We start from the raw sequence: 23,418 nt of genomic DNA, 5'->3' as shown, positions 1-23,418 counted from the left end.
AAGGCCATGTTCTATGGCGTGGACGACAGGCCCGCCTGGTACTTCAGCGCCATGCTTGGTTTACAGGTACGTCTCCCTCAAAATCCTCCTTCCATGGATCTATACAGTGCGCCTCAAAAATTCTGCACAGCGTCGTACGAGCTACAAGGAATTAAACGGGGCTTAAATGGTGCTTTCCTCGCGCGAGCACTCGTACAAGAGAGTAATTCGACAGGGCCGGGCCCTCGCTTGCACCTGGGAGTTTATTAGCGCCGCTGAAACAATTTGTGAGATGCGGACAGATGTGGGCGTGCTATAGATTAAATCAATCTCGATTACATTCGGGAGGAGGATGAAGGGTACACTCCTTTCAACTTTTAATTCTTTTTTTTTTTTTGGCATTGTATGAAGGGACAAAAAAAAAAGGAAATTAAGACATGCGATTTGGACGACATCTATTACGCTGAACAAAAAACAAATAAACATTTTCTTATATAGTTTATATTTTCGAATGCAAATGTTACCTTCTATGCTGGTAGGTACTCTGAACTCGGTTTTGTTAAGTGAACAGATTCGGCAACGTTTATGTAACTGCCCTTTATACTGCAAATTAAGTAAATATTTCGCACGCATTTATTCAAACGAGCCGAAAGGATTCTTAAAGAAGGTACATCGCGTAAAATGCCGGGAAAGCGCCTACCCAACTTTCACTGAAAACTGAGTTAATCTAGACATGGGCTCTTGTCCGGTCAAATTTGACGCTTAACACATAATTTTCAGAATCCTCAAGTTTACGAAATGTCAATAGTGGGCGCTCGAACGAAGTGTGCACTACCTCAATATTTTCAGTTGGTAGTTTGTTTATTAAAAAAATGAGAATGGACAATTAAATCTAAGGGAAGCCGCAGCAGAGGGTTTGTTCTACTGGCGTTGCTTCAAGTTATTGACAAATAGATACATTTTTGAGACCGTTATGCCTTTTGTGTATATTTTGTATTGTACCGTTTCAAACTCACTGACTTTTTTGAAAGGTTAAAGTAAAAAATATAAATATATACCGGGTTTTTTTTTAACTTATCAGATTTGTTTAAAAGAAGCCGGGAAAGTTGTACTTAGGCGGTTTGTGCAGGTGAGTTATACGGCCAGGGCGATAGGGTATAGGAGGCTAATCGTCACAATCGGTCGGTAAATAATTAAAATTCGTCAATTAACTTGTTTATTATTGAAAATGAACATATGGTCCCAGTTAGAAACTTGCTCAGCGTCATCGAAAACCACTAAATCAATTCTTTTTTATGAAGATATAAGATATGGGCATAATTTTACGGCGTTCTGAGAAAGCGCCCAGTTCGGAAGCGTTTCTAGGTTTCGGTTCCTCATCGAAGCGCATTTTTGCGGCCGTGGTCCTGCTCCCCGGTGGTCGCGGCGCGAAGCCACCCCCTCGGCTCCCTAGTAGGATTGTGGGAAGTAGGGCGTGCGTGCGTTGCGCTTCTCAGCCACTGGGGAGCAGGACCGCGGGTTCAGAGATGCGCTACGATAAGAAACCGAAACACAGAAACGCGTCCCAATAAAGCGTACCTACAGAACGCCGTGACATCAAATCTTTCTAAAAGGATTTTATTTAGTCGTTTTCGATGACGCTGAGCAAGTTTCTAATTAGAACCATACGTCCATTTTCATTGATTAAAAAGTTAATTAACGAATTTTAATCAATTAGCCTACTGATCGTTACGACTAGTCCCCTATACTATGTCCCCCTGGCCGTATAACTCACCTGCACAAACCGCATACGTGTAACTTTCACGGCTTCTTTTAAACATATCTGTTAAATTTTAAAACAAAAACTGTATTTGTGGCATTGTCGTCACAATTTGGTACTGTTTGTTTACTGCACATTTGAATAAATTAGCCCCTATACGCCCGAGATGTGTCAATGCTCTTTAAATAACCTCTTATTTTGAGCGCATTAAACGCATGTGCCTCATTCCGACCCGTATTATTTATCCGTAGTCTGTGGACGGGCGTTCTGTGCCTCTGCAGTGTGTGTGTATGTCTGTGGCTGCACCTAAGGCACCATTTAGACTGCTCCTCGCCGATATGCTCTGGGTGAAGTCTGGAGGCACGAGCACCTGCAATCTAGACCCCGAAATCGTACAGGTTTCATTTGTCCCTCAGCATTACCTGATCGTGACGTCGGGCGCCCTGAGCTACCCGTTCGCCCTAGCACCAGCCCTGTGCATGAGGGAAGAAGATCCCGCCCGGGGATACCTCATCTCTACCATTTTCTTCATTTCGGGCATTGGAACGCTCATTCAAACCACATTCGGAATCAGGTGAGTACTCGCGATCCGTAAAACAGTCTTACAAAAAGAAAAAGAAAAGTGCTCTTTGCGCGGATTTTGTATAAAGAAATAATGTCCCCCAATTTCCCCTGTTGAATTAATCCGCAGTCACGCTTCGAAAAATACGGTCTTCGCTGAACACACGACGACATCTGCGTACACGCCAGAAGCATCTTTGAAGCATTCTTGCTTCATACATGCTCAGCGGAAGTGTAATCGGTGTTTATAATGTGCGTGAAAGACTACAAGCCTGCTCATGAATGAACCCACAACGTAGGTGGGTAAAGTGGTAATCAGAGCAGCTATCAATGAACCCACGACGGGAGAACGTCTATAAAGGATGCACACCTTGAACGGCCAAATTGGCTGTGGAAAATGATGTGGGGTTTCCATGTTTTTGTTCAAGTCTCGGATATCGTTCGGGATGTCGGACGTCACTCGTGTGAGCCCGTAACACTTGATATCCTCTCAAGTCCGCGAGCCGTGGAAGTGTAGATTCAGAAATTACTGCTTTGCGCACGGCGCATCCGTATAATTTTACGTTTATTATTAACACGTAACGTCGACACCGACCTTGATTGCCGTTTATATTTCAACGAAGATCCAAGGCCTACCTGACGTAAGGCTGGCAAACTCAAAAAAGGAGATCCTTGAGGAGTCTCAGAGTGGCTGCAGTTTTGTGGAGCGCAAGTTCGTCTGCATCTTGCACAGGGTTTGGAGTGAGGTCAGAACGCCGAGCTCTTTTTGGCTGATTGGAAAAAAATAGGAGTGAGTACAGCTCAAGGCATGTAGCAGTTTGCTCTACCCTCTATCCTTACAATCAAACCCATTCAGAACTCACCGTCGTAAGAAGCAGGCGACTTGCTTTCCGCGTTGCTTTCGCCAAAATGCGTAGGTCCTTCCTGCAGAAGCTAATACTCTTCCCGAAACCTTGGCTTCGGACAGTCGGGCCCGTTATGCTGGCGAAGTAAAACGGATTTATTGGAACCGCGGCAGGTTGCCCATCATCCAGGGATGCAGCGTGACGTTCCTGGTTCCCATTTTGGCCACCATGGCGCTGCCCGAGTGGAGATGTCCCACCGAAGAGCAGCTGGTAGCCGCACGGCCCCCCGATTCCGGCCTCACGGGTCCGGCCACCGACGAGGAGTGGACGCAAGTGTGGCAGACGCGCATGAGCGAGGTACGGCGACGCCTGTTCTTGAACTTTCACGTTGTTGAATCGCCACTGCTCCAGTGTCGCTAAACAGACTGATACCGCGGAACCAGCATACACCGATGATAGACCTAGAGCCACGCTAACACTGCTCTTACATCATACAAAAGAAAATCTCCAGACTCTGACTCAGGTGTTCCTTGCACGACGGTCCTATGACGGTGCTCATACAAAGACTGTCTGCAGGCATGTTCCAAGCATACACGTCTATGAAGCAAAGATACAACGGAACGTGGTCGAGGCGTGTACGCATATGATTCTCTCCTCATGTCGGTAGCGTGCACCATGTCTTTGTATGATGTACGATCAGGGTGGTTGCGGCTTAAAGAAGGAACCGGACAACGCTCAGTACTCCGAACACTGTACTGGCTCTCAAGTTTAAACTAAATAAATAAATAGTTCAGAAACTTCGTCTCAGCAAGGAACACCCGCCTTTCATTATTGCGATCTAGAAAGAGGGATCTGTAAATGCGCGGTGAGTTTCAACGAAAAATACTGCCTACGTTGGGAAATTTAACGCGTAGGAAACGCAATCATCATAGTCCCAGCGCATATTGCATTTCTGGACGGAAACGTTACAGGGACCTCGTAATAACGGTGTAACCCGGCCACTGATAGTGGTAATTGGCTCCTCGCGTACACTTCAAGAGTAAACACGTGAGCATTTGGGGTTACTAAGGTCCCGGCATCTTCAGAAGTGCGAAGCTCTGCCTGGTCGTCTCTTCATCAGTGTTCGACCGGATAGTTAGCTCACAACTCGCGCCACTTACTGCATGAGAATAGTATTCTGTCGCCTCCATAACTGTGCTCGTTGAGGCTGAGCTCGTGGCAACAGCGAGCTTCCATCACGTCGGTTTCAGAGCATTGCCGTTGTTATTTAGTAACATCTCATGCAAATATATGCAAACTACGAAAAAATACGGAGACAATATTTAAAAAAAACACACAATGAGTGTGCAGGCGAGCTGGTGATAATTAATTATAATTTAATACCTAAGACATTGAAATGTTCTCCTACGGTTGTCTGTTCCTTCGACTTGAAAGTTAATTTCTCCACACCACAGTCTCAGGTGTTACATTATGATTACAGTACTAAGTTCCAGCCACGTTTAGCAATCTCGCGAACACCTTAACCCATTACCTAGAAATCAGGTAAAACAAATGACTGTTTCTTAGGGTCAGCAAGTTCGTATTGGATAAATATTTTACGAAATAATTACACAAAGGACAGAACACGGACAGCACCTCTTCCGGCCTGTCCCTCCTCGAGGATGTGCCGTCCGTGTTATGCCCTTCATGTGTAATTATTCCGTAATTTAAAAACAAAATGTAAGAGTTCTGCATTTACATCAAGTCGAGCTAAAGAAATTCACGTCGCGTGTTGGTGATTTTGAACAAGCCAGCTAAATTGTGTAGGTTGCAATTATTTTTTAGATGATGTCCACTGTTTTTATACAGTTAGTGCTTCGTCGCAGTGCATTTTTCGGATATATTTTGTCGAATGCTTGCACTACATTGCTTCATTGACACGATACATTGTGCATGCATACTTGCATTTGCGGTTGCAAATTATTGCTTTTCCTCGGTGTGTAATTCAGTTCTGTTTTATGTGTACGTTTTGAAAGAAGTGAATGCACTGCCGGGTCTCACGCACAAGCATGCTACAAAAAGAGGGCCGGTGCATTCCTATTTCTAAGTTTTCACGATTAAATCTTATCCTTATCTCGGGATATTTGAAGTTTCGCTCGCCACGCTTGTTGCACGATGGTTTACTCGAAGGTGTTTTGAAAATTCCCCGGTTAATAAAGCCTATGCCTTGTGCGTAGATCTCGGGTGCCATCATAGCGTCGGCTATGTTCGAGGTGGTGCTGGGCTTCACAGGCATCGTGGGATTCCTCCTGCGATGGGTCACACCGCTGGGCATCGCTCCCTGCATCGCCCTGGTCGGCCTTTCCCTCTTCGAAGAAGCAGCCAGGCTGAGTTCAGGGAACTGGGGAGCCGCCTTCATGTTGAGTGCTCTTCCTTAAGCATCACTCAGACTGCTCGTATATCACACAAAAAGACTTCGCCGCAGACATGTTGACAGAATTATGTCCGAAGCAGGTCTGCTCGGTAGATATATGTGCACTTCGAACATGTCTAATAAGAGATTATTGTATGTCCAGTATGACCGTCATACAAGAAAAAAACACGCCTCGCGCAATATGTGCAGACTGTCTTTTTCTATGATGTGTTAGCAGTGTGAGCGCGGCTTTACGCTTCTTTGTGTCAACAGTAATGTTCTCAACACGTGCCGCGGCTTTTGACGTATGTTCTTGAATAATAGAGACTTCCTTTACACGACGATCGCGCTTACCACTAGCGTTATCGACTAAACCCGGCATATTTTAATATACGCGCATACGCGTTAAGAATACGAAGCAAATCGAGGGACTGGACGGTGCGCATAGAATAATAATAATAATAATAAAGATTGTTCCGGCACTGAAGCAAGCACGGGTCTCCCGATTACCGGACACGTGTAAAATCAAGTCTCTTGATTACCGGTTCTCATATTTCTATTTCTCTCCCACCGTTTATTCACCGGCACATTCGGAGTCTGGAATTTCCGTGAGATCGAAATGACAACGAGGCAGAGTTGATGTACACGTAAGAACTAATTCCGGCAACTACGCCTGAACCTTCTTTTATCTTGAAAGCGGAAGTCCTATCCCGACTTCTCGGTATGTATGCCGTCACTGTTCCAGATAGCTCGGGGGACTTGTTGTCCTCGTCCCGATTGCCCTTTTCGAACATCGATCCTCTTTTGCTCGTTCCTAATCCTTCCTAAATAGACCGCGTTTACGCTCGTTCCCGTCCGGTTTTCCCATTCCGGTGACAAAGTATCCACCTCGTCACGATTTATTCGCCAATCCTCCGACCGTACCTTGAGAATTCTCACTTTCTCTCGCAAAGCTGTTTTGTCGTATTCATTAGGCTGCAGCTGTTTACTTTTCTTTTCTTTTTTTTCACGCCGTTTCTGAATTGTCTTTGGTTACTTTCTTTCCATCCTGAGATTTTGTTTTCCCTAATTTTATGAAACAATAAAAATGTCGTAAAATTTTACCAAGGCGTGGCCTACTTGGCATTCGCTATATTGTTTCATTTCCTTGTATAAGGCAACTTATTTTGTCACGCGATACAGCGACAGGACCGCCTAATGGGGCGGAAAGGAAACTGTAAATGTGCGTATTTTAACTGGCAGTGAGCATCCTTCTTCTGGATGAAACGTACAAATAAATACATTTATGTTCATTACCATGGGGATCGAACTACGTGTATTGTCCTTCAGTAGCAACAAACCCTGGACAATATTCATTGTGAAAATTTCTTGCTTACTTTTTTGGGGTATGCGTTAGAAAACCATGTCTAGAGCTGGTCGTCCTTCCTATACCCTGTAAACGCTATCAGGTTTAGTATCGTCTGAGGGTGTCAACAATAGCCAAGGCCCGATCAGACCCCGCCTCGACCGCCCCGAAGGCGATCTCACAACGCAAGGTACAGAGGATCTACTGTTTCACAGTTGAACGATCTGGAGGCAGCTCCTTGCCCTTTCACCCTTCCGTTGCCGAGCATTCTCGAGCTCACCCCCCCCCCCCCCAGCTCTGCCGCATGATGTCCTCGTCTTCCTCCTTTTAACACCCGCGGGCCCATGTCCGGCCCCCTCGTGGCCGCGATCCCCACACGTCTAATGTCAAGTAGTGGTGTAACATGAAGTTACGTCACGTCACCACGTGGCTTAGCGTCAGGTCACGTAACACAACCCTACCGGGACGTCACACTGTCAAGCTTGCCCATGTTTTAATGCGCATGGCTACATCAAAACGATTAAGCAAAACAATATTTTGTGTGTGTGTGCGTCTTTTAGCAAAACCTATAGTCACAGAACAAAGAGGTGTGGCATATACTCGGTCAGTAGACCTTGTTCCAATGACTGTTATCGTCTGCCTCCTCCCGACCATTGCAGGAGCATCATCCTGATGACCATCTTCTCCCAGTACTTCCAAAACGTAGCGCTCCCAGTGCCCGCCTGGAACCGTGGAAAGGGCTTTCACATTCGCCCTTTTGCCATCTTCAAACTGTTTCCGGTGCGTACTACTTGTCGTCTAGTTTCTGCGAATCCTCAAATACTCAGGGTAAAACGCCTCCGAAGATATTCTTACAATCGCTTGCTTAGTAAGCCCCCAACCCATCCTCCCCGCATCCTTTAATAAGCGTGCCTTCTGATTTTGAATTTTAATTGGAATAAATAACTTTCTTATACACTTTTAATTCGATGCGCCATTAATAACAAATTTTTTTTTTTTAATTCGTCGTCCAGATTTTTTTTTTTTTTGTTACAAAAGTGTAGAGTGAGAAGGCCGTCAAGATTATTCTGTTTGCCGCAAACTAGTAACAATGTTCTCCGCGGGTTCATATCCTTAAAAAAATGAAATTTATCGTCCAACTTCTCCGACGCAAGGCTAAAGGTACGAAGACATTACCACATAATGACGCACCAAGTCTTCGTTTTGTACAGTCAATCTAATCTCAAGTTTTCTTTTTCTTTTTTTCTTTTTGTTTTTTAGGTAGCCCGTTTCCAGATATAATAACCTCATTCTTCGTGCCATGAAATAAACATTGGACTGTCCCTGATTTTCCAGTAACCTGATTGAGTGTAACGCGCCCCGCCAAAACTTGATTCCGATCGACCGGCACTATAAAATTGGGCCGGCGGACAGACGCAAGAAACAGGTCAGCCGTTTGTGGGCAGAGGCGGGCAGCGCGAAACTCCGCATCCGATTCCGTTTCCCGCATCGCGCCGCATGGGAATCGTGGGCACAAAAGGCAGCGATGAAAGCCTCCCGAAATTCCAGCGTCCACGAAACTTACACCACCAACCTTCCGGCGACAATTTCTTCCGACCTGCCCGCAAAATAAATAACGAAAGACGGAATAGAGAAAACGAAGGAAACGACACGCCTCCAACTGCGCAATTATGTTGCAGCCTATTCCGAACACGTATCGCCCCGGGCTCCCCAAAAACGCGACTGGCGGAGGCGGGTTTATCGTAGCGTAGACTGCGCCCGAATGCTATAGCGAACATTTTAGATATATATATATATGTATCGGACGCCGCCGCATCCAAAATGATGGGGGTTAAAAGAAAAAGCGTAAAAACAAAACAAAAAACCGACCCTTTTTCTTACGCTTATCGCCCCCGTATACCACAATCCAAATAAGGAAGAAGAAAAAAGACGACAGTTCTTTCCCCTTACTTGGATTGGAGTATACGGGATTTGAAATTCTCTCATTTTAAATGTTGTAGAATCGTTCGTGTAAAGACAATTCTTCGCTGGACAGCTTATAGCGGTGAAAGCCGTCGCGTAAGAGAATTCTTAAATACGAAATTGAGGCATACAAGTATTCATCGAAGTTCGGTTTCTTCGCATTTGTTTTTTGTTGTACTTCAGCGCTCTTTCGTGCCGGTCTTGCGTTGTGCTGGTTCTGGTATATACGAGAGATCGGAGCAGAAATCCTTAGTGTTTGTAACCGCGTATACGCTCAAATTCCTTTCATGACCAAAGATTCCCGACAATGGTCCCGTTGGTCTCTTCTTCCCCTGATTAATCCTTTCATCCCGATTCGAGGTAACGCCGGGAACATAATCAGGGAAATTTTGAACGGAGCAGCTGAAGGAGCTTGTAAAGTGGGCGCTCTTTTGAAATCACGAGCTCGGGCTCTTCATGTTTTGATCCGTTGGAAGCGGATAAAGATAATCTAATTTGTTTTACGTTACTCTGATAACAAGAAAGTATCAGTTCATTCCTTCTTTTGTCGTGAACGACGTTTGATCGACTAAAACTGTACTACTCGAAAATTGTTTCATCATCCTCGAATTTGGACTTGTGAGAGCGCCTATCGTCAAATAGTCCTTGCAAAAAAAAAAAATTGTTTTTAAATTGGGAGTTTTATAGATTGAAGATATGGGCTGGTTGTCAGCGGGGCTCCGCGAGCGAATTTCTTGCACCCCGAGCAGCACCGACACCACCTACACAGCAATGCCGTAGTGTTGAATTTTCGGCGTCCCCGTGCCCCTCCCCCCCCCCCCCCCCCCCCCCATAAGACTCCATAAAACTATATTGCAGACGACTGTGTTATCTACCGGCGCATCGCCAACCAATCTAACACTGCTCTAGCAAGACCTCAACGTGATTTCGCTTTGGTGCAGTACATGGCAACTGAGACTGAAGACAGACAAAACAGGATTTATAACATTTGCCAGTCAGCCTTCTTCCACGCCAAGTAAGCATAACAATAATCACGTAGACATAGATTAAGTTCAAACATACAAGTACTTAGGAGTAATTATTCCAGAGGGCCTCACTTGGAACGATCATATCAATAATACCGTTTTATGTGCATATAAATCTCTCGGATACATCAAACGCAACCTTTTTCCGTTCATCTCAGACTGTCAAACTAACCGCCTACAAAGCATTTATGCGATCGAAACTCGAATACGCCAACATAATCTGGTGTTGGCATACCTTCTTAACAAGCTCGAATCTGTCCAAAACAAGGCATCACGCTACATCATGCATGACTATTCACAAACCTCGAGTGTCACGATTATTAAAACAAGCCTGGAGTTGAAACCCCAAGCCATTAGAACCCAACTACCTCGCCTTGTCTTCTTTCACGGCATCTACTACTCATCATCGGAATTTCGTAGCCTCTATCTTCAAGATGAATCTTACATTTCAAAGCGCCGCGATCATACCCCCAAAATTCAGCCTCTCTTCTCCAGAACTAACAAATGTCAAAACTCCCTCCTTTTACTTGCTATTGGCGACTGGAATTCCTTACCCGCTCACATCGTCCGTGAAACTGATACCAATAAATTTCGCGACATTTGTAAATCCCACTTGTAAAGTGTGATCAGCATAAATTTGTCAATGTTTTGGTGTTTACCTTTTATTTTTGTATATTGAATGTTGTATTTATTCCTCCCCTCATGTAATGTATCGATACCTTTGAGGAAATACAATAGGACCTCATCTCATCTGACAAGAGACCAACGCGAGGCAGACGTTGGACACGCGCTGAGTTTATGTTCGGCTGTAACTCGTGTTAAATCAGTGAGAACACGAGTCCAGGCAGAACGCTGACACAGCACACGTGCCCAGTCTGAGACTCGCATTGGCCTTCTGTAGATGACATCGAGAAATTCACCGCTACAGCCTTGGCATCCTGGAGGTGCTGGCAAAACTTGCGTTCTGCCTGGAAAGTGCACGTAGACCGCCAGGATTTGTCGACAGAGCGCAATCGTTCGCGTTTCACGTAAGGAGAAATGTGTCGGACGCAGATCCTGTTGGCCATCCTCATCTCGTGGGGAGCCTGTTTCCTGATGACGGAGACGGAGTACCTCGCCCCGGGAGACGCTGCGCGCACCGATATCCGTGCCAGCATCATCGACAAGAGCCCCTGGATACGGGTGCCCTACCCAGGTAAGGATCGATCTCCTTCGCAGATGTGCGGTTTCTATGAGCCTGTAACCAGTTTCGTTACGTGACTGCTGTCAGAATGCATGGAGGCATAGCCTCCCCTATAGTGACAAAGCCTGGCAGATCGCCACGAGAAGTGGCCGCCGAAATGGAAAAGGTGGAGCGGCAGACAACGGATGAGAGGAGAGCGACGTGACTGACGCCTCGCTGCGGCGAGACGTCGAAACACAGTTCTCCCGAGCGAACCAGTACGTTTCGCGTCATCGCCACTGCAAAAGCTGTGAGCTGACGTCCGGGTTCCCTGAAACATTGCTCTTTGATTCTCTGTGCTACCAGATCCTCGCGCTCCAAATCTGCGACTGGGTACTCTATGGCTCCGTCGTCGAACTGCCAGGGTGCTATGATGGTGGGGACAGTGCAGTTTCTGCACGCGCGACAGCCCCGCTGTGAGTCTCAGCGAGCAGAGCACGAGACGGCACGAGTTATTTCGTGCACTGCCGCCTCCCTACTATGAACTACAGTCATTGTGGCGTCGCTTGCGGACTACCAGTGGGTCGTTTATCAGCTTGATCTGAATTCTTCGCAGACGATGTGAGGATCAGTATCGACAGATGAACTTACATACAAAATTTGGATTGTAGGCGGTCGGAATCGCTCGAGAGATTATGAGCCATTTGTGGGTAATGATCTTTCGCTTTCGTCAAACACGAGACAAATATTGGCAGGGATATTATTGAAGAAACGAATTAGTACTGTGGCAGAAAAAACACGCTGATTTCTTACGATGGTCTTAGGTGCGCGGAATTGTAAAGAAACGTGGTAAGTGTCATAAGGCCTTCTATCGAACTACCTCCTCATCCTGTCTGTTGGGTTATATTGACGGAAAACAGCGTATATACAAACTATTGGATCCGATCAAAAACCAAAGTCAAATAACTTCTGTGGCCGGCACCATCAGCCACTTGTCTGTTGAATTAGCGTCGAGCGAGCCGCCAAGAGACGCAGTCCCTTATTCATAAACCTGATACCTCAAAGCTTCACCGCTAAATTCATGATGATATCTGCCTCGTGCAACTGAGATATTTTGCTCATCTTATTTGGTAAGACCCTATTAGCGATCTGTCTTGGCGGCTAATGCCACGTGGAAGCAAAGTTAAAGTAACGTTCGATGTGGCGACATTTTTTCTTGAGTCATGGATGAGAAAGTGCGTGAAAACGTCATTTGAGGCTCCAGTAATGTTATTTCATAGTTTGTTTGTTTTTTCACATATGCTGCAATGCGTACGATAATGAAACCGATCAGAGTCGGTGTTCAAGGCATCGTTTTACTCAAACAAAGTATATGCGTTTTTTTGTTTTGTTTGTTTTTAAAAGACTTGCCAAATCCTAACCGTACTTGCTAAGGATCTGGAAAGATCAATGGCTGTTTAATAACATTATCATAGTAAATGCGCTTTTTGTTTTACCGTAAATACAAATTGAGAAAATGGGATATTCAAAAATTGGGGTATTATAGGAGAAATTCTACTCTGAAGCAGCTCGACACAGGACCAACCTTTCACGCAACAGCGCACTTACATGTAATGAAAAACTATAAAACAAAACTAATTTAGCTTTTTCCAATCACTCGTGAAACGAAATATTATATGCACCAGGACGACTGGAAACCACGTGACCAAAATATAACAAACAAAATTTCGGTAGTCGCCTAAAAACTTATTTAGGGAAAGCCGGGGTTACATTCGGGCGCACATTGTGTAAACATTATTTTTCTCTTTGTTCGCTCAATTTTATAACATCAGCATCGCGTATCGCATGACTAATATTAGTCGATAATTTTTATAAATAATATTTGTTCTAGTTTAATTATGTTTGACCGAATGTCCATGGTGTTTGATTCCCGAAATAGTGTACCGTAAGGAGCTGTGCCGAATTATCGTCTTTCGAAGGAAAAGTATACAGGCGTGTTCGCATCGTTTTAAATCGACAAGTTTAAGAAACATCGGTACACATTTTACGTACAACGTCATTCTATAGGGAGTGTTCACTGGACGCCATATTTGTGGGTGCTGTTTAGAGCGCATGCTCAGAACGAGCTCACATCAATAGGCTGCTAAGACCGGCATACTTGATGGTGCGAAATGCACGTTGCAAAAGAACCGTGGAAGCTCGCCATCAGCACGCGCTGAGCATTCGCGCACAGAGCTATGGCCGCCAGTGAATACTCCCTATGCTCGCGGACAACCTTCTGTGGCTATGCAGTCAAAGCTACGGGCGCACGAGTGCTCGCGCACCTTGAGCGCCGAGCAAACCCAAGCAAAGCCCTGCACGCCCACTCTTCCCTTCTTTCAAAATGGCGCAGAAAGTTGTCCGCGAGAGGTATACCATCGAGCTTGACAATTCCTTACACCATTCCATTCCCCTGCCACGCAGGACAGTTCGGCATGCCGCGCGTGTCAATCAGCGTGGTGCTCGGCATGCTGTCCGCCATCTTGTCTTCGGTGGTGGAGTCCGTGGGCGACTACTACGCGTGCGCCAGGCTCTCGCAGGTGCCCACGCCGCCGACGCACGCCATCAACCGGGGCATATGGATGGAGGGCATCGGCTGCATCGCTGCTGGCCTCTGGGGCGGGGGCTGCGGACTCACGTCCTATTCAACCAACATCAGCATCATCGCCGTCACCAAGGTGCTCTTTTGCAGACTTCGAACACGCGTTTCGCTGGATCGATGCATACGCCTGAACCCTTTAAAACTGGGCGGTGGTTTTCGCCACCTAGCCACTGTTTTCGGAAGAGACGGCGTTTTGTCCTCTGCGGAATGCTTTGAGATTCAACCACGAGAACTTAACGAATCTGATATTCTTGGCGCACAAAGCTATCATCCGGCCATCCCAAACGCTCGTTCGCCCAGCAGAGGGAGCGTACATCACAGCTTCTTCCGAGCCCCGCAAGACGGTGCTGCCGATACAGAGCCGGTCTTCGGATGTCAAACCTTACATGTGTTCACGCGGTACAAAGCTCTATTTTCTTTAACACTGCGAAGTCTGAAGCCCGGGAGCGCGTTGAGACGCGATTCGAGTGCTGCTCAGCTGGTGCTCTGTCTCTGGCAGTGCTTTCTTTCGTCCAGCCTTTGCTAAGATGCGGTTTCTCGCAAGCTGGCCCTGATCATCAGTAAACATTGGGAGAGATTGTCGCAGAAAATTTCACTGCGGCGAAAGTGCCGTAGCCGTCAAAGACATGCCAATATCAAATTAATTCATGGCGAGACGGTGTCCGAAAAACGCTTGAGAGTAACGCGAAAATGACAGAAAGGAAACGACGTGTAAAATTAAGTACACACACAGAGCAAGAGAACAACATTCTGATTTGAACCTAAAAATTCCTTAAGAAAAATATTATGAGTTGTGGTGAGGTGCAACGAGGGTAAAGCGGGTAAACGAACGCATTTTAAGTCCAATTATGTTGATTTCCTGCTCTGTACCGAGCGCCACCGCGACGGAAACAAGCGCGAGCCATTTTTGCCTTTGTGAGAGTCTCTTCCAACGAATGTATTGGCCGTAAAAAAGCTTTGCGCGCCAAGAATCTTGTAGGCCATGGTCAGACAATGCCCAAGAGCAATTTTGACTCAAAACACCACCGAGGTCAAATGATAACTCGGGGATTAAAACAAGAAAAGAGGGACATTAGGTTTTATTATTAAACCACTCCCATTCAATTGTTGTAGCGTATTCTCTCGGCGCCTTCTCGCATACAGATACCCACCAGCATTAATTCCCTCACTTTTGCGAGGAGTTTTTCGAAGTGCCTTACTCACCATGGCCAAAACTGGGGTTCCATAGCAAATCGGTACACATGCTGAGTTTGTTATCGCCCTTCGACCATTAAGAACGCGCTACACAAAGGAGTGCCGGCCTTCTTGAATAGAGCGATAAATGGGTCGATATTTCCAGTGAAGACCGGCTTCCGGGGAACCCCATAAATTATCCTGAGGGTTCTGTCGGGACCGAAACCAGAAAAGCAAAAATACGACTGGCGAACCGACGTTGTGCGGTGTATGATTAATTTTATTTATGCGTAGCTGCATGACCCGAGGACACAAAACTGCGGTCGTGGGTATTGTGAATAATGGTAATCTAAAAGAATATATATACATATATATTATAGAGAAAAATATAGAGCGAGAAAATAAAAAGAAAGATGTTCCTATAGAACTAAAATGCTTTGAAGATTATGCCAAACGTCATTTAAGTTATACAAATACGACCAGAATTGAGTCCAGGCAATAAATTGTGCTGTATTTCGTGTGAAATATGTCATGTATTACGGATGGCCCCAGAAATATGGCGTAAAACTAGCACTGGTTGTATCAGTAATTTATATATATATATATATATAGAGAGAGAGAGAGAGAGAAGTAGAAGCCACCGAGGGTCAAACAAATTTGGAAGGTTTATTTTAACATGTATAAGTTATACAGAAACCGCGACGTTTCGAAGGGGGACCCTTCTTGATAGACTCAAATTGTTTCTCTTCTTTTTCTTTTTTTTCTTTTTTTGCATCAAGGCGCGGTTTTATCGCTGACGTAGCATTTATTTCAAAATGCAGCTTTGAAGACTTTTTGGCCTTGGGATTCTCAGCTTTATCGGGCATTGGGAGACGATGTTTTGGGGTGATCTGGCGTATCATAGAAAACATACAGCTTGGTTGAATAAACCGTATTGTAATGTTATTAGGACCACGGTCCTGAGATGACCCCACAACCTTGGAATTTTTGGAAGGAATTAGGGGATTCTCATTTTTTGTGTATAAGCGGACTAGAGATATCCTTCCTTACACCAATAAATCATAAAAGCCTGGGTGACAAATAAGACTAGACGTCCTAGGTATGGGGGAAAAATACTATCCATATATTCAGGTAGACACCCCAAAAATTAGTCGCTCTCTGACTATTCTTTGCACTAAACGGGTAAACTATAACGCACTTTCTTCCACTCTCTGGCTATTCTGGGATTCGCGCAGTTTTTATACGATCTCCTGCGATTCCTCGTTAAATCAACCCTCTTAAGAGGATCGGCAACATTTCCTATCAGAAAATACTGAATGTGTCGTCACGGTGATGGCCGTCCAATACTCTGCTGTCAGGACCATTTGGAAAATAGCTGACCTGAAAATAGACGGCTTCATAATACGCTAATAAACCGCGAATTCTATGGCGAAATTGGAGGTGTGGGCAGCAAACGTTTTGCTACATTCTGGGCATGTGTTCCATAGTAAGGGATGCGGCTTGCGTCACCTACTTTACACGATGTAAGTTACACGTCACATGTGAGGAAGAAACGTCGTCTGCGCCGCAGCGGATTAAGGTACTTGACTCTCCTAATGGTTTCACCACTCTAAACAAAAAAAAAGACAAAAAAAAAGAAACTATAAACTGTTGCGACATAGATATGCAGAAAATGTTGCGCCTCCAGCCCGCGCTCGTTGCCTTCTATCGTGCTTTGGCTTCGCGAGCGCCGCAGTGTTATCGAAAGTAGAAAGCTTTGGCCGAAGGCACAGCTTCTACAGTAGATCTTATGTTGCAACCAACTATAATGGGGGGGGGGGGGGGGGGGGGGGGGGGGTTCGCGAAACGTTTTCTTTATTTTCAATGAGCTCTGCATGTTGCGTGGGCACTTGAGCTATTTTTCCTATCCGTTCGCGTGAAGACGATCAGTTATTTGGCGTCGTTTTAGGCCTCAAAGGCGAAGCGTGGCGAATGGCTCCGTATTCGACAGAACTCAAGAAGCTTGATCGGAGTCGTATTTGGGTTGCATAAGGCTTTGTTTTGTTTGTTCGTGCGTTTGTTTACTTGTGGTGGTTGTTGTTTTTTCTTAGGCGTCGCCTCGGCGGCATCCGCCGGAGCCATTTTGGCCGCTAAACAGCTGTAACGTCGGCTCGTCTCAACGCAGGGAAAAGGTTAAGGCGCATAAAAGTCGGGTACCGGACGATTCCCTTTTATGTCTCCAACGACTCCGGCACCCGCAGTCGATCACAAACGCGACAGACATAGGGCGAACGTTGCCAGCACGGATTCTTACGTGACCCTGGGCCGGAAGTAGGCCGCGTGAGCAACCGCCCTATTCTCTATTCCGAGGGAGGCGGCGCCACCCAGCGGAAAAGACATCAAGGAGAAGAGCGAGGAGTTACCGCCTATCCGAGTGTGCAGCAAAAACTGGCGTGGCGTAGTGGCCGAATTGTGAAACAGAGAAAAGGGGATTCAATGCACGTGGGCTGAAGTTATGAATAACGCATGAAGGAACCGGAACCGCGAATAGAGTTGATTCTAATCGAATCATTTTGATTCGAGCAAGCGTGTGTGTGTGTGTGTGTGTGTGTGTGGACAAAGAAGGCTACCGCGAGGCACAGATTGGAGACGAGTACTGCCTCCGCATTCGGCTGACACTCGTCCTCACATCATAAGCCACGCGCTGCGCAGGTGGCCTGCCGTTCCGTGGTCCAATGGGCGGCCGTGTTCATGATCGCCTTCGGTGTGGTGGGCAAAATGGGCGCCCTGTTCGCCACCATCCCGGACCCGATCATCGGCGGCGTGTTCTGCGTCATGTTCTCCATGATCTCCGCCGTCGGCCTGTCCAGCGCACAGACCGTCGACCTCAACTCGTCCCGAAATCTATTCGTGTTGGGCTCGTCCCTCTTCTTCGGTCTCATGGTGTCCCACTGGACCAGCAGGAACGCAGAAGCCATCAGGACAGGTGAGAGCATCTCACAATCGCTTACTCCCAGACCATTTGCACAAATAACTGCTATCTATAGAGTACCTACGATCAATTACCAAATTTTCACCATATTCGGGGATCCCCGTACCGATCATTTTGCCCGAGAGACATTGGGTATGGCAAAGAGGGAACTGTAGTTTTAATATGTGATCACATGCTGAAAGTCCAGCATAAACCCTTCATGCAGCGTCTTCGATAAAAACCGTTCACTTACCTGGATGGTCCAGTCCATGGCTTCAGTGACGAGTCTTGCGACCTCGCTGCTCACCATTTGTTTTTTCGGAATCCCATGGCCGTTTTTCTTTTCTTGGTTGCACCGTAGCTAAATAGCAACCCACTGAATGTGCAATTTATTATTCTAGTATCCACTGAACGTACAATTCATTATTCTAATATCATGGAAATCGAGTTCAATGCGGATGCATTGAACTCGATTTCCATGTCCACAGATGGAGGATAATAATAATAATATTCATTCCGGCTCAGGACAGTCGTGACGCCGTAGAAAGGCCGATGGCCCATACCTTAGAGGTCTGCGACGCCGCACAATACAAGGTTGAACAGTCGTGAATTTGTACAATTGTCGATGACGTCACGGTGTGATGATGATGATGAATACAGAGAGACCGAGGGAGGTGGGAGAGGGAGATCTATGGGAACACACTTGAGGCCTGCCGGCAGATAGCCACAATGTCCTCGGGGTCAACGCGAATGTCTACCGTCAGCTCAGGGGGCAGAGAGCACCAGTTCCTGGCTGCATGCATCAAACAGGACTCGAGGTTACGCAGCGTACGTGCCACGAGAGGCTGCATCTTCCCGGTGCGGGCGTTGAAGCGAGGAGCGTCTGAGGGCTTCATGGAGGTTCCCATCAGGTTGCAGAAGCGACGGATGGAAGCCATATCTCTTCTGTGTGCAAGGCTGTGCCAGTTAGCGCCCAATAGAAGGGCTGTCGTAGATATGTCCCTGTAGGGTGAAAGCGAGAAGCGGGGGACATTGCGCCTGTACAGCGTGTAAGCAGCACTCCGCTGCACACTCTCCAGGGCTTGTTCGAGCGATTTCTGGAAGGGGCTTTACACAGGTGAGCAAAACCCTAGGTAGGGTAGCACCAATCCCGTGCAGAGGTGCCGGAATGCGCTCGGTGGCATGCCACGTGAGACATCCGTTACAAAGCCTAGTGACCGACGCGCCTTTGCCATAATGCCCCTTATGTGGCCTACGAAGCTCAAATGGTTGTCGAAACTCACCCCCAGCAGAGTAGTGCTCTGGACCCACTGGTAGGGGAACAGAGCCAAAACAAGGGGCGGGAGAGTCGGGCTCTTTGTACCTATGGTCAGTGTCATTGTCACCCTTTTCTTAGCATTGAGTGGGAGTAGGCGGCTTAGAGACCACATGTGGCATGCATCTCGGCCTGCTTGAAGTTCGAGGTAGGACTGAGGTGAGTTTAGGGGCTTAATCAGTGTCAGGTCGTCGGCATACAAAATTGCTGTGGAGCGCAGGATTTTCGTGACCCCGTTGATTTAGATCAAAAACAGGGTGGGGCCAACTACACTGCCCTGAGGGATCCCTGAAAGAACAGCACGAGACGTTGATGCAAAGCCGTGGATCGAATATACCCTCCAATATGGCGGCTCCCAATGGCATAATCATAATAACTGGCAAGAATTTTGCATATGGCCTAATGGGCAAGACAAGTGACCTGTGCGCGACGGGTCTGGCACCCCGCGAAATCACGTATAATGTCTCCTTATACACTGTGCAAACTTTTAGTCCTTTATTGGTGTAGTTTGTTCTGAGGATAAAATCATTCCTTTTTAGTATACATTTGTAAGTAAACTTTTATATTATTTAGTCGTGAATATTCTCTTTTGTCTAATGGTGTTATCGCATGTACGAAATGCTACAAGTTGTGTGCTGCGATATTGAAGCGCGAGAGCGCAGTTCTGCTGAAGTCTTTGTGCGCAAGGGTTCTTAAATAAAGGGATCACTTTCTAAATCCACGCGCTCGCTACCGCGGCGGCTTTGAGAAGACTATACAGAACTCCCGACACTGATTTTTCGCGTCTCCAGGCCGGCACATTCAGTGGAGACGCCCGTCATGAATCCTCGCAGAAAATCTTCCCGTTTTGAACAGTTGATACCGTTTGCTTGGCTAGCGTTGTGGATAACTATGCCAATTGTCTCGTACTGTGGACTACCTTACTGGAGACTGTTCTTCCAATTACAAAAGCTTCACAACAAGAAGTGATTTAAATTTTTTTGTTTTGTTTGAATAACGTACGAACGAATAATTGAATATGGTAGTTATTTTAGCAGTGTTTCATTGAACATACCCTTTCTATGATTACACTGAAACAACCCTCTACCGGCGTACCATGCCACTCTAAAAAAAATCCTGTGCGTCTACTTTCCCGCAGTACACTCGGAGGGCCAATCACCGCAATTTACGGAGGTAGCTCGGCGAATGACGATGCCGAAACATATGTTTAGACCAAAAAACGCAGTCTGAATTGCGACATTAGGCAATGCAAGCCTGACGTTTTGCATTGCTTAATTTCACAACTCAGACTGCGTTTTTTGGTCTAAACATAGGTTTCGACATCGTCATTCGCTGAGCTGCCTCCGTAAGTTGCGGTGATTGGCTCTCCGAGTGTTGTGCGGGAAAGTAGACGCACGGCCTTTTTTTAGAGTGTGGCCTTCGTTTCTGCCGCTCCATATCCCCAACTTTCTTGGACATCAACGCCCCAGTGCATGCACTAAGATGAGAATTTCAACTGAACAACAGGCATCGAAATGTTCCCCGGAAATATTTTTGATGGCAGTCCTGAAATAGGAGTAAGCAGTAAAGGAACTTTTGGATACGTACAGTTTTTATTCCACGGCTCTACAATTTGTTTAGCATTGAATCCTATGGGCCACATTCACAGAATTTTACATTTCTGCATTTCTTGAGAAAATATCGTAATGTTAGATTGGAGCTGTGTATCATAAAACGGAAATAAACTATAATTTTGGATATTTCCTTGAAAACGCTCTATTCCACAGAATGTCCCAGAAAGTTGGTCCTTACACTCGAAATTCTTTGGCAACCCCTGATATTGACTGTAAGTGCATGCTAGGTAAACGCTAACACCTATAAATTAGAAAGGCATGACGTCTGGAACAGGCGTCTGCGTGATTAGATGTATACCTTTTTGTTTTTATAAAACCACGTGGCAGCTATGTACAATAAAACAGTTCATTCCTGTGCGTCGCCACGAAGAACAAGCACCAATTATCGTGAGCTATGGAATGAATCAACCTATGAAGAACCTATCGTACGTTACATCCACTCGGGCAGTAAGCTTTAAATTTGAACGTTCGGTGCCCGGACGGATGGGCTCACATTTCTAATTTTGTGTGGCCATTTAATATGACCTAAAGCAGGCGTTTCACGGCGGAGATAGAAATCGCATAGGTTATTCTTCGCGTAGATTTTTGTTTCCTGGGTTAAAGAGAAATCAGGTTCCATGATTGAAGATGCAACACCCTGACCAAACCCTTTTCTCTCTGGCTGCAGTCACAGTAGCACCAACGGACATCATAAACTATCTGTTTAGCTTGCACCTCATATTTTCATATGTATCCAAATGCTGTCTCCTTTCACTGGATAAATAAATGGCCGGCAACTTGAAAGGATTTTCTCGAAAAATATGAACCGTAGGAAACAAACGCAGTATTTTAATAAACCATAAAAAATGTTTGCCATAATAATTTTGCGAGTCGATTTCACAGGTTTTATAATGGAGGTTAGTACGACGGCGTCAAGAGACGTGTTAAGCATTAAAAAGTTTGCGCGAACAAGGAACCGACGGGTTTTTTATAACTTTCTCGCAGAACTGAAAGGAGACCTTCAAACCTATTAGCATGGCGAAACGTGCTAATTCGGGACATTAACATAAGCGGTAAACATCTGCGCTCGTGAATGGCCTGTCTGATGCGCAAGCTATGCCACTGTCGAGTTTGTGCCGCGTAGCGGAGCGCACGTGATCGATGAAATAGAGATATGTTTCATTATTTGAAATTGTCTCAGTGTATTTGGAAGAGCACCCTCCTTCCGGTTTTCAAAGAGTAGACCCGGTGTTTTTAACGATTCGTTCCATTTCGTTTTGTCTTTTCGTTTCTCTAGGGTATGATGTGTTAGATCAAACGATCGTCATCCTGCTCAGTACCAGCATGTTCGTTGGAGGCTTCCTGGGAATTTTCCTTGACAACACCATTCCGGGTAAGTCGGCACACATTTTACGCCCCCCCCCCCCCCTCCCCTCTTTCCTGCAAAACAGACAAAGAGTAAAACGAATCTAATCCCAAACAAAGTCAACGTTGAAAACGGTCCACACGCTAACAATCTTCGTCCCAACCGGAATAAGCTACGTCCCGGTGTACGGAGACAGACATTGCGATCCGGTTGCTCCTTTTCTTCAATTCCTCGACAACGTTCTTTCCTTGTCCCTTTGTTGTTTTTGTTGTTGTTGCATTTCTTTTTTATTGCGTAAGTTTCTGATAAAGAAAATCTCAACGTTTTTTCACTTCATCCCGCTTGGATGGAAAGTTGTGCAATCTTGCCCGCAGACGTGACAAAACACCTTGTTAGTACGATTTAGAAAGATTCACTCTCGTCAATCGCCACCAAATTTATAGAACATAGGTAAGGCAGACTTTCCTTCAGCGATTAGCGTTTATGACATGCTGGCCTAAGAGGGAAAGAGGGAGAAAAGGAAAAGGGGGGGGGGGGGGGGGGCGACTGACAGCCCTTCAGAGGACAGCCTCCGAAACTTACGAAATACTTGCGAGAGAACATGATCGAAATCATTCTGCCCATTTCCCCAGGCACGGCCGAAGAGCGGGGACTCGCTGGAAGCGGCCACCACGGCAGTGGTGGTCGCAGCGGCACGACCGACTGTTACGACTTGCCCTTCCTGAAGGCACGTCTTGAGAACGCCGCCTTCGCCTACCTGCCCATCAGCCCCACCTACAGCAACTCGGTGCTCCTCAACAAGATCACGCCCAAGTTCGTTCGGTCCTTGTCGCGCAAATCAAGCTCCAAGGTAGCCGCCGAAGCCTAGGTGTCTTACTGACGGCAAACGCCGACAGCCTATGCGGTTCTCCGCCATCGTTGTGGTCTCTCAAGAAGCGGCTGCCGAGCAGGACTCTCGAGCACGAAGTTGCAGAGCGCGATGCGAGTCAGTGAAGGTTAGACATTTTAAACTGTGTCTAAGACTTCGAGAAGGAGAAGAAACAAAAAAGAATTTACAACACCTACATAAAACGTCTTCCTTCTTGTCCCAGTTCGGATATTGATCAAAATGTGAGCGCTCGAGCGCCGCTGCTGGAATGGCCCGAACCGAAAAGAACTTGGGTTAACTCGCGTCTTCCGTGAAACCAGGACGCCCTCTGTGTTGAGCACTGAAAAACAAAAATAAGACAGTAATGCGCTAAACGGAGAACCATGTAGGATTTACTCTGCCAATAATTGCGGCGGACATTTAAAACAAATAAGTACTTTTTTTTTTTTAATCAACAGGCCTTATAGCAGGGACATTTTTGTC

At 46.2% G+C, this 23,418-nt stretch overlaps 1 protein-coding gene across 1 annotated transcript; it reads left to right on the top strand.

Annotated features, from left to right (window-relative positions):
• On the top strand, positions 1-23,280 carry LOC8038667 (solute carrier family 23 member 2-like). Its single transcript, XM_029993242.4, has 10 exons — positions 1-66; positions 2,155-2,312; positions 3,318-3,501; positions 5,361-5,542; positions 7,541-7,661; positions 10,922-11,063; positions 13,494-13,747; positions 17,536-17,809; positions 21,999-22,094; positions 22,700-23,280. The coding sequence occupies exons 1-10, from the start codon at positions 7-9 to the stop codon at positions 22,933-22,935; spliced, it is 1,707 nt and encodes a 568-aa protein (XP_029849102.1). The 5' UTR covers positions 1-6; the 3' UTR covers positions 22,936-23,280.
• The last annotated feature ends 138 nt before the right edge of the window (positions 23,281-23,418 follow it).

The sequence above is a fragment of the Ixodes scapularis genome, unplaced genomic scaffold, assembly GCF_016920785.2.
Source record: "Ixodes scapularis isolate PalLabHiFi unplaced genomic scaffold, ASM1692078v2 PGA_scaffold9__187_contigs__length_104089568, whole genome shotgun sequence".
Classification (NCBI taxonomy): domain Eukaryota; kingdom Metazoa; phylum Arthropoda; class Arachnida; order Ixodida; family Ixodidae; genus Ixodes; species Ixodes scapularis.
Note: the sequence above shows the minus strand (reverse complement) of the source record. Positions and strands in the feature narration are given on the sequence as shown.

Coding starts and splice junctions, on each gene's coding strand:
- LOC8038667 (XM_029993242.4), top strand. CDS start 7: ATGTTCTATGGCGTGGACGACAGGCCCGCCTGGTACTTCAGCGCCATG. Junction 5,543..7,540: donor AACTGGGGAGCCGCCTTCAT/GTTGAGTGCTCT, acceptor CGACCATTGCAG/GAGCATCATCCTGATGACCA. Junction 17,810..21,998: donor CGCAGAAGCCATCAGGACAG/GTGAGAGCATCT, acceptor TCGTTTCTCTAG/GGTATGATGTGTTAGATCAA.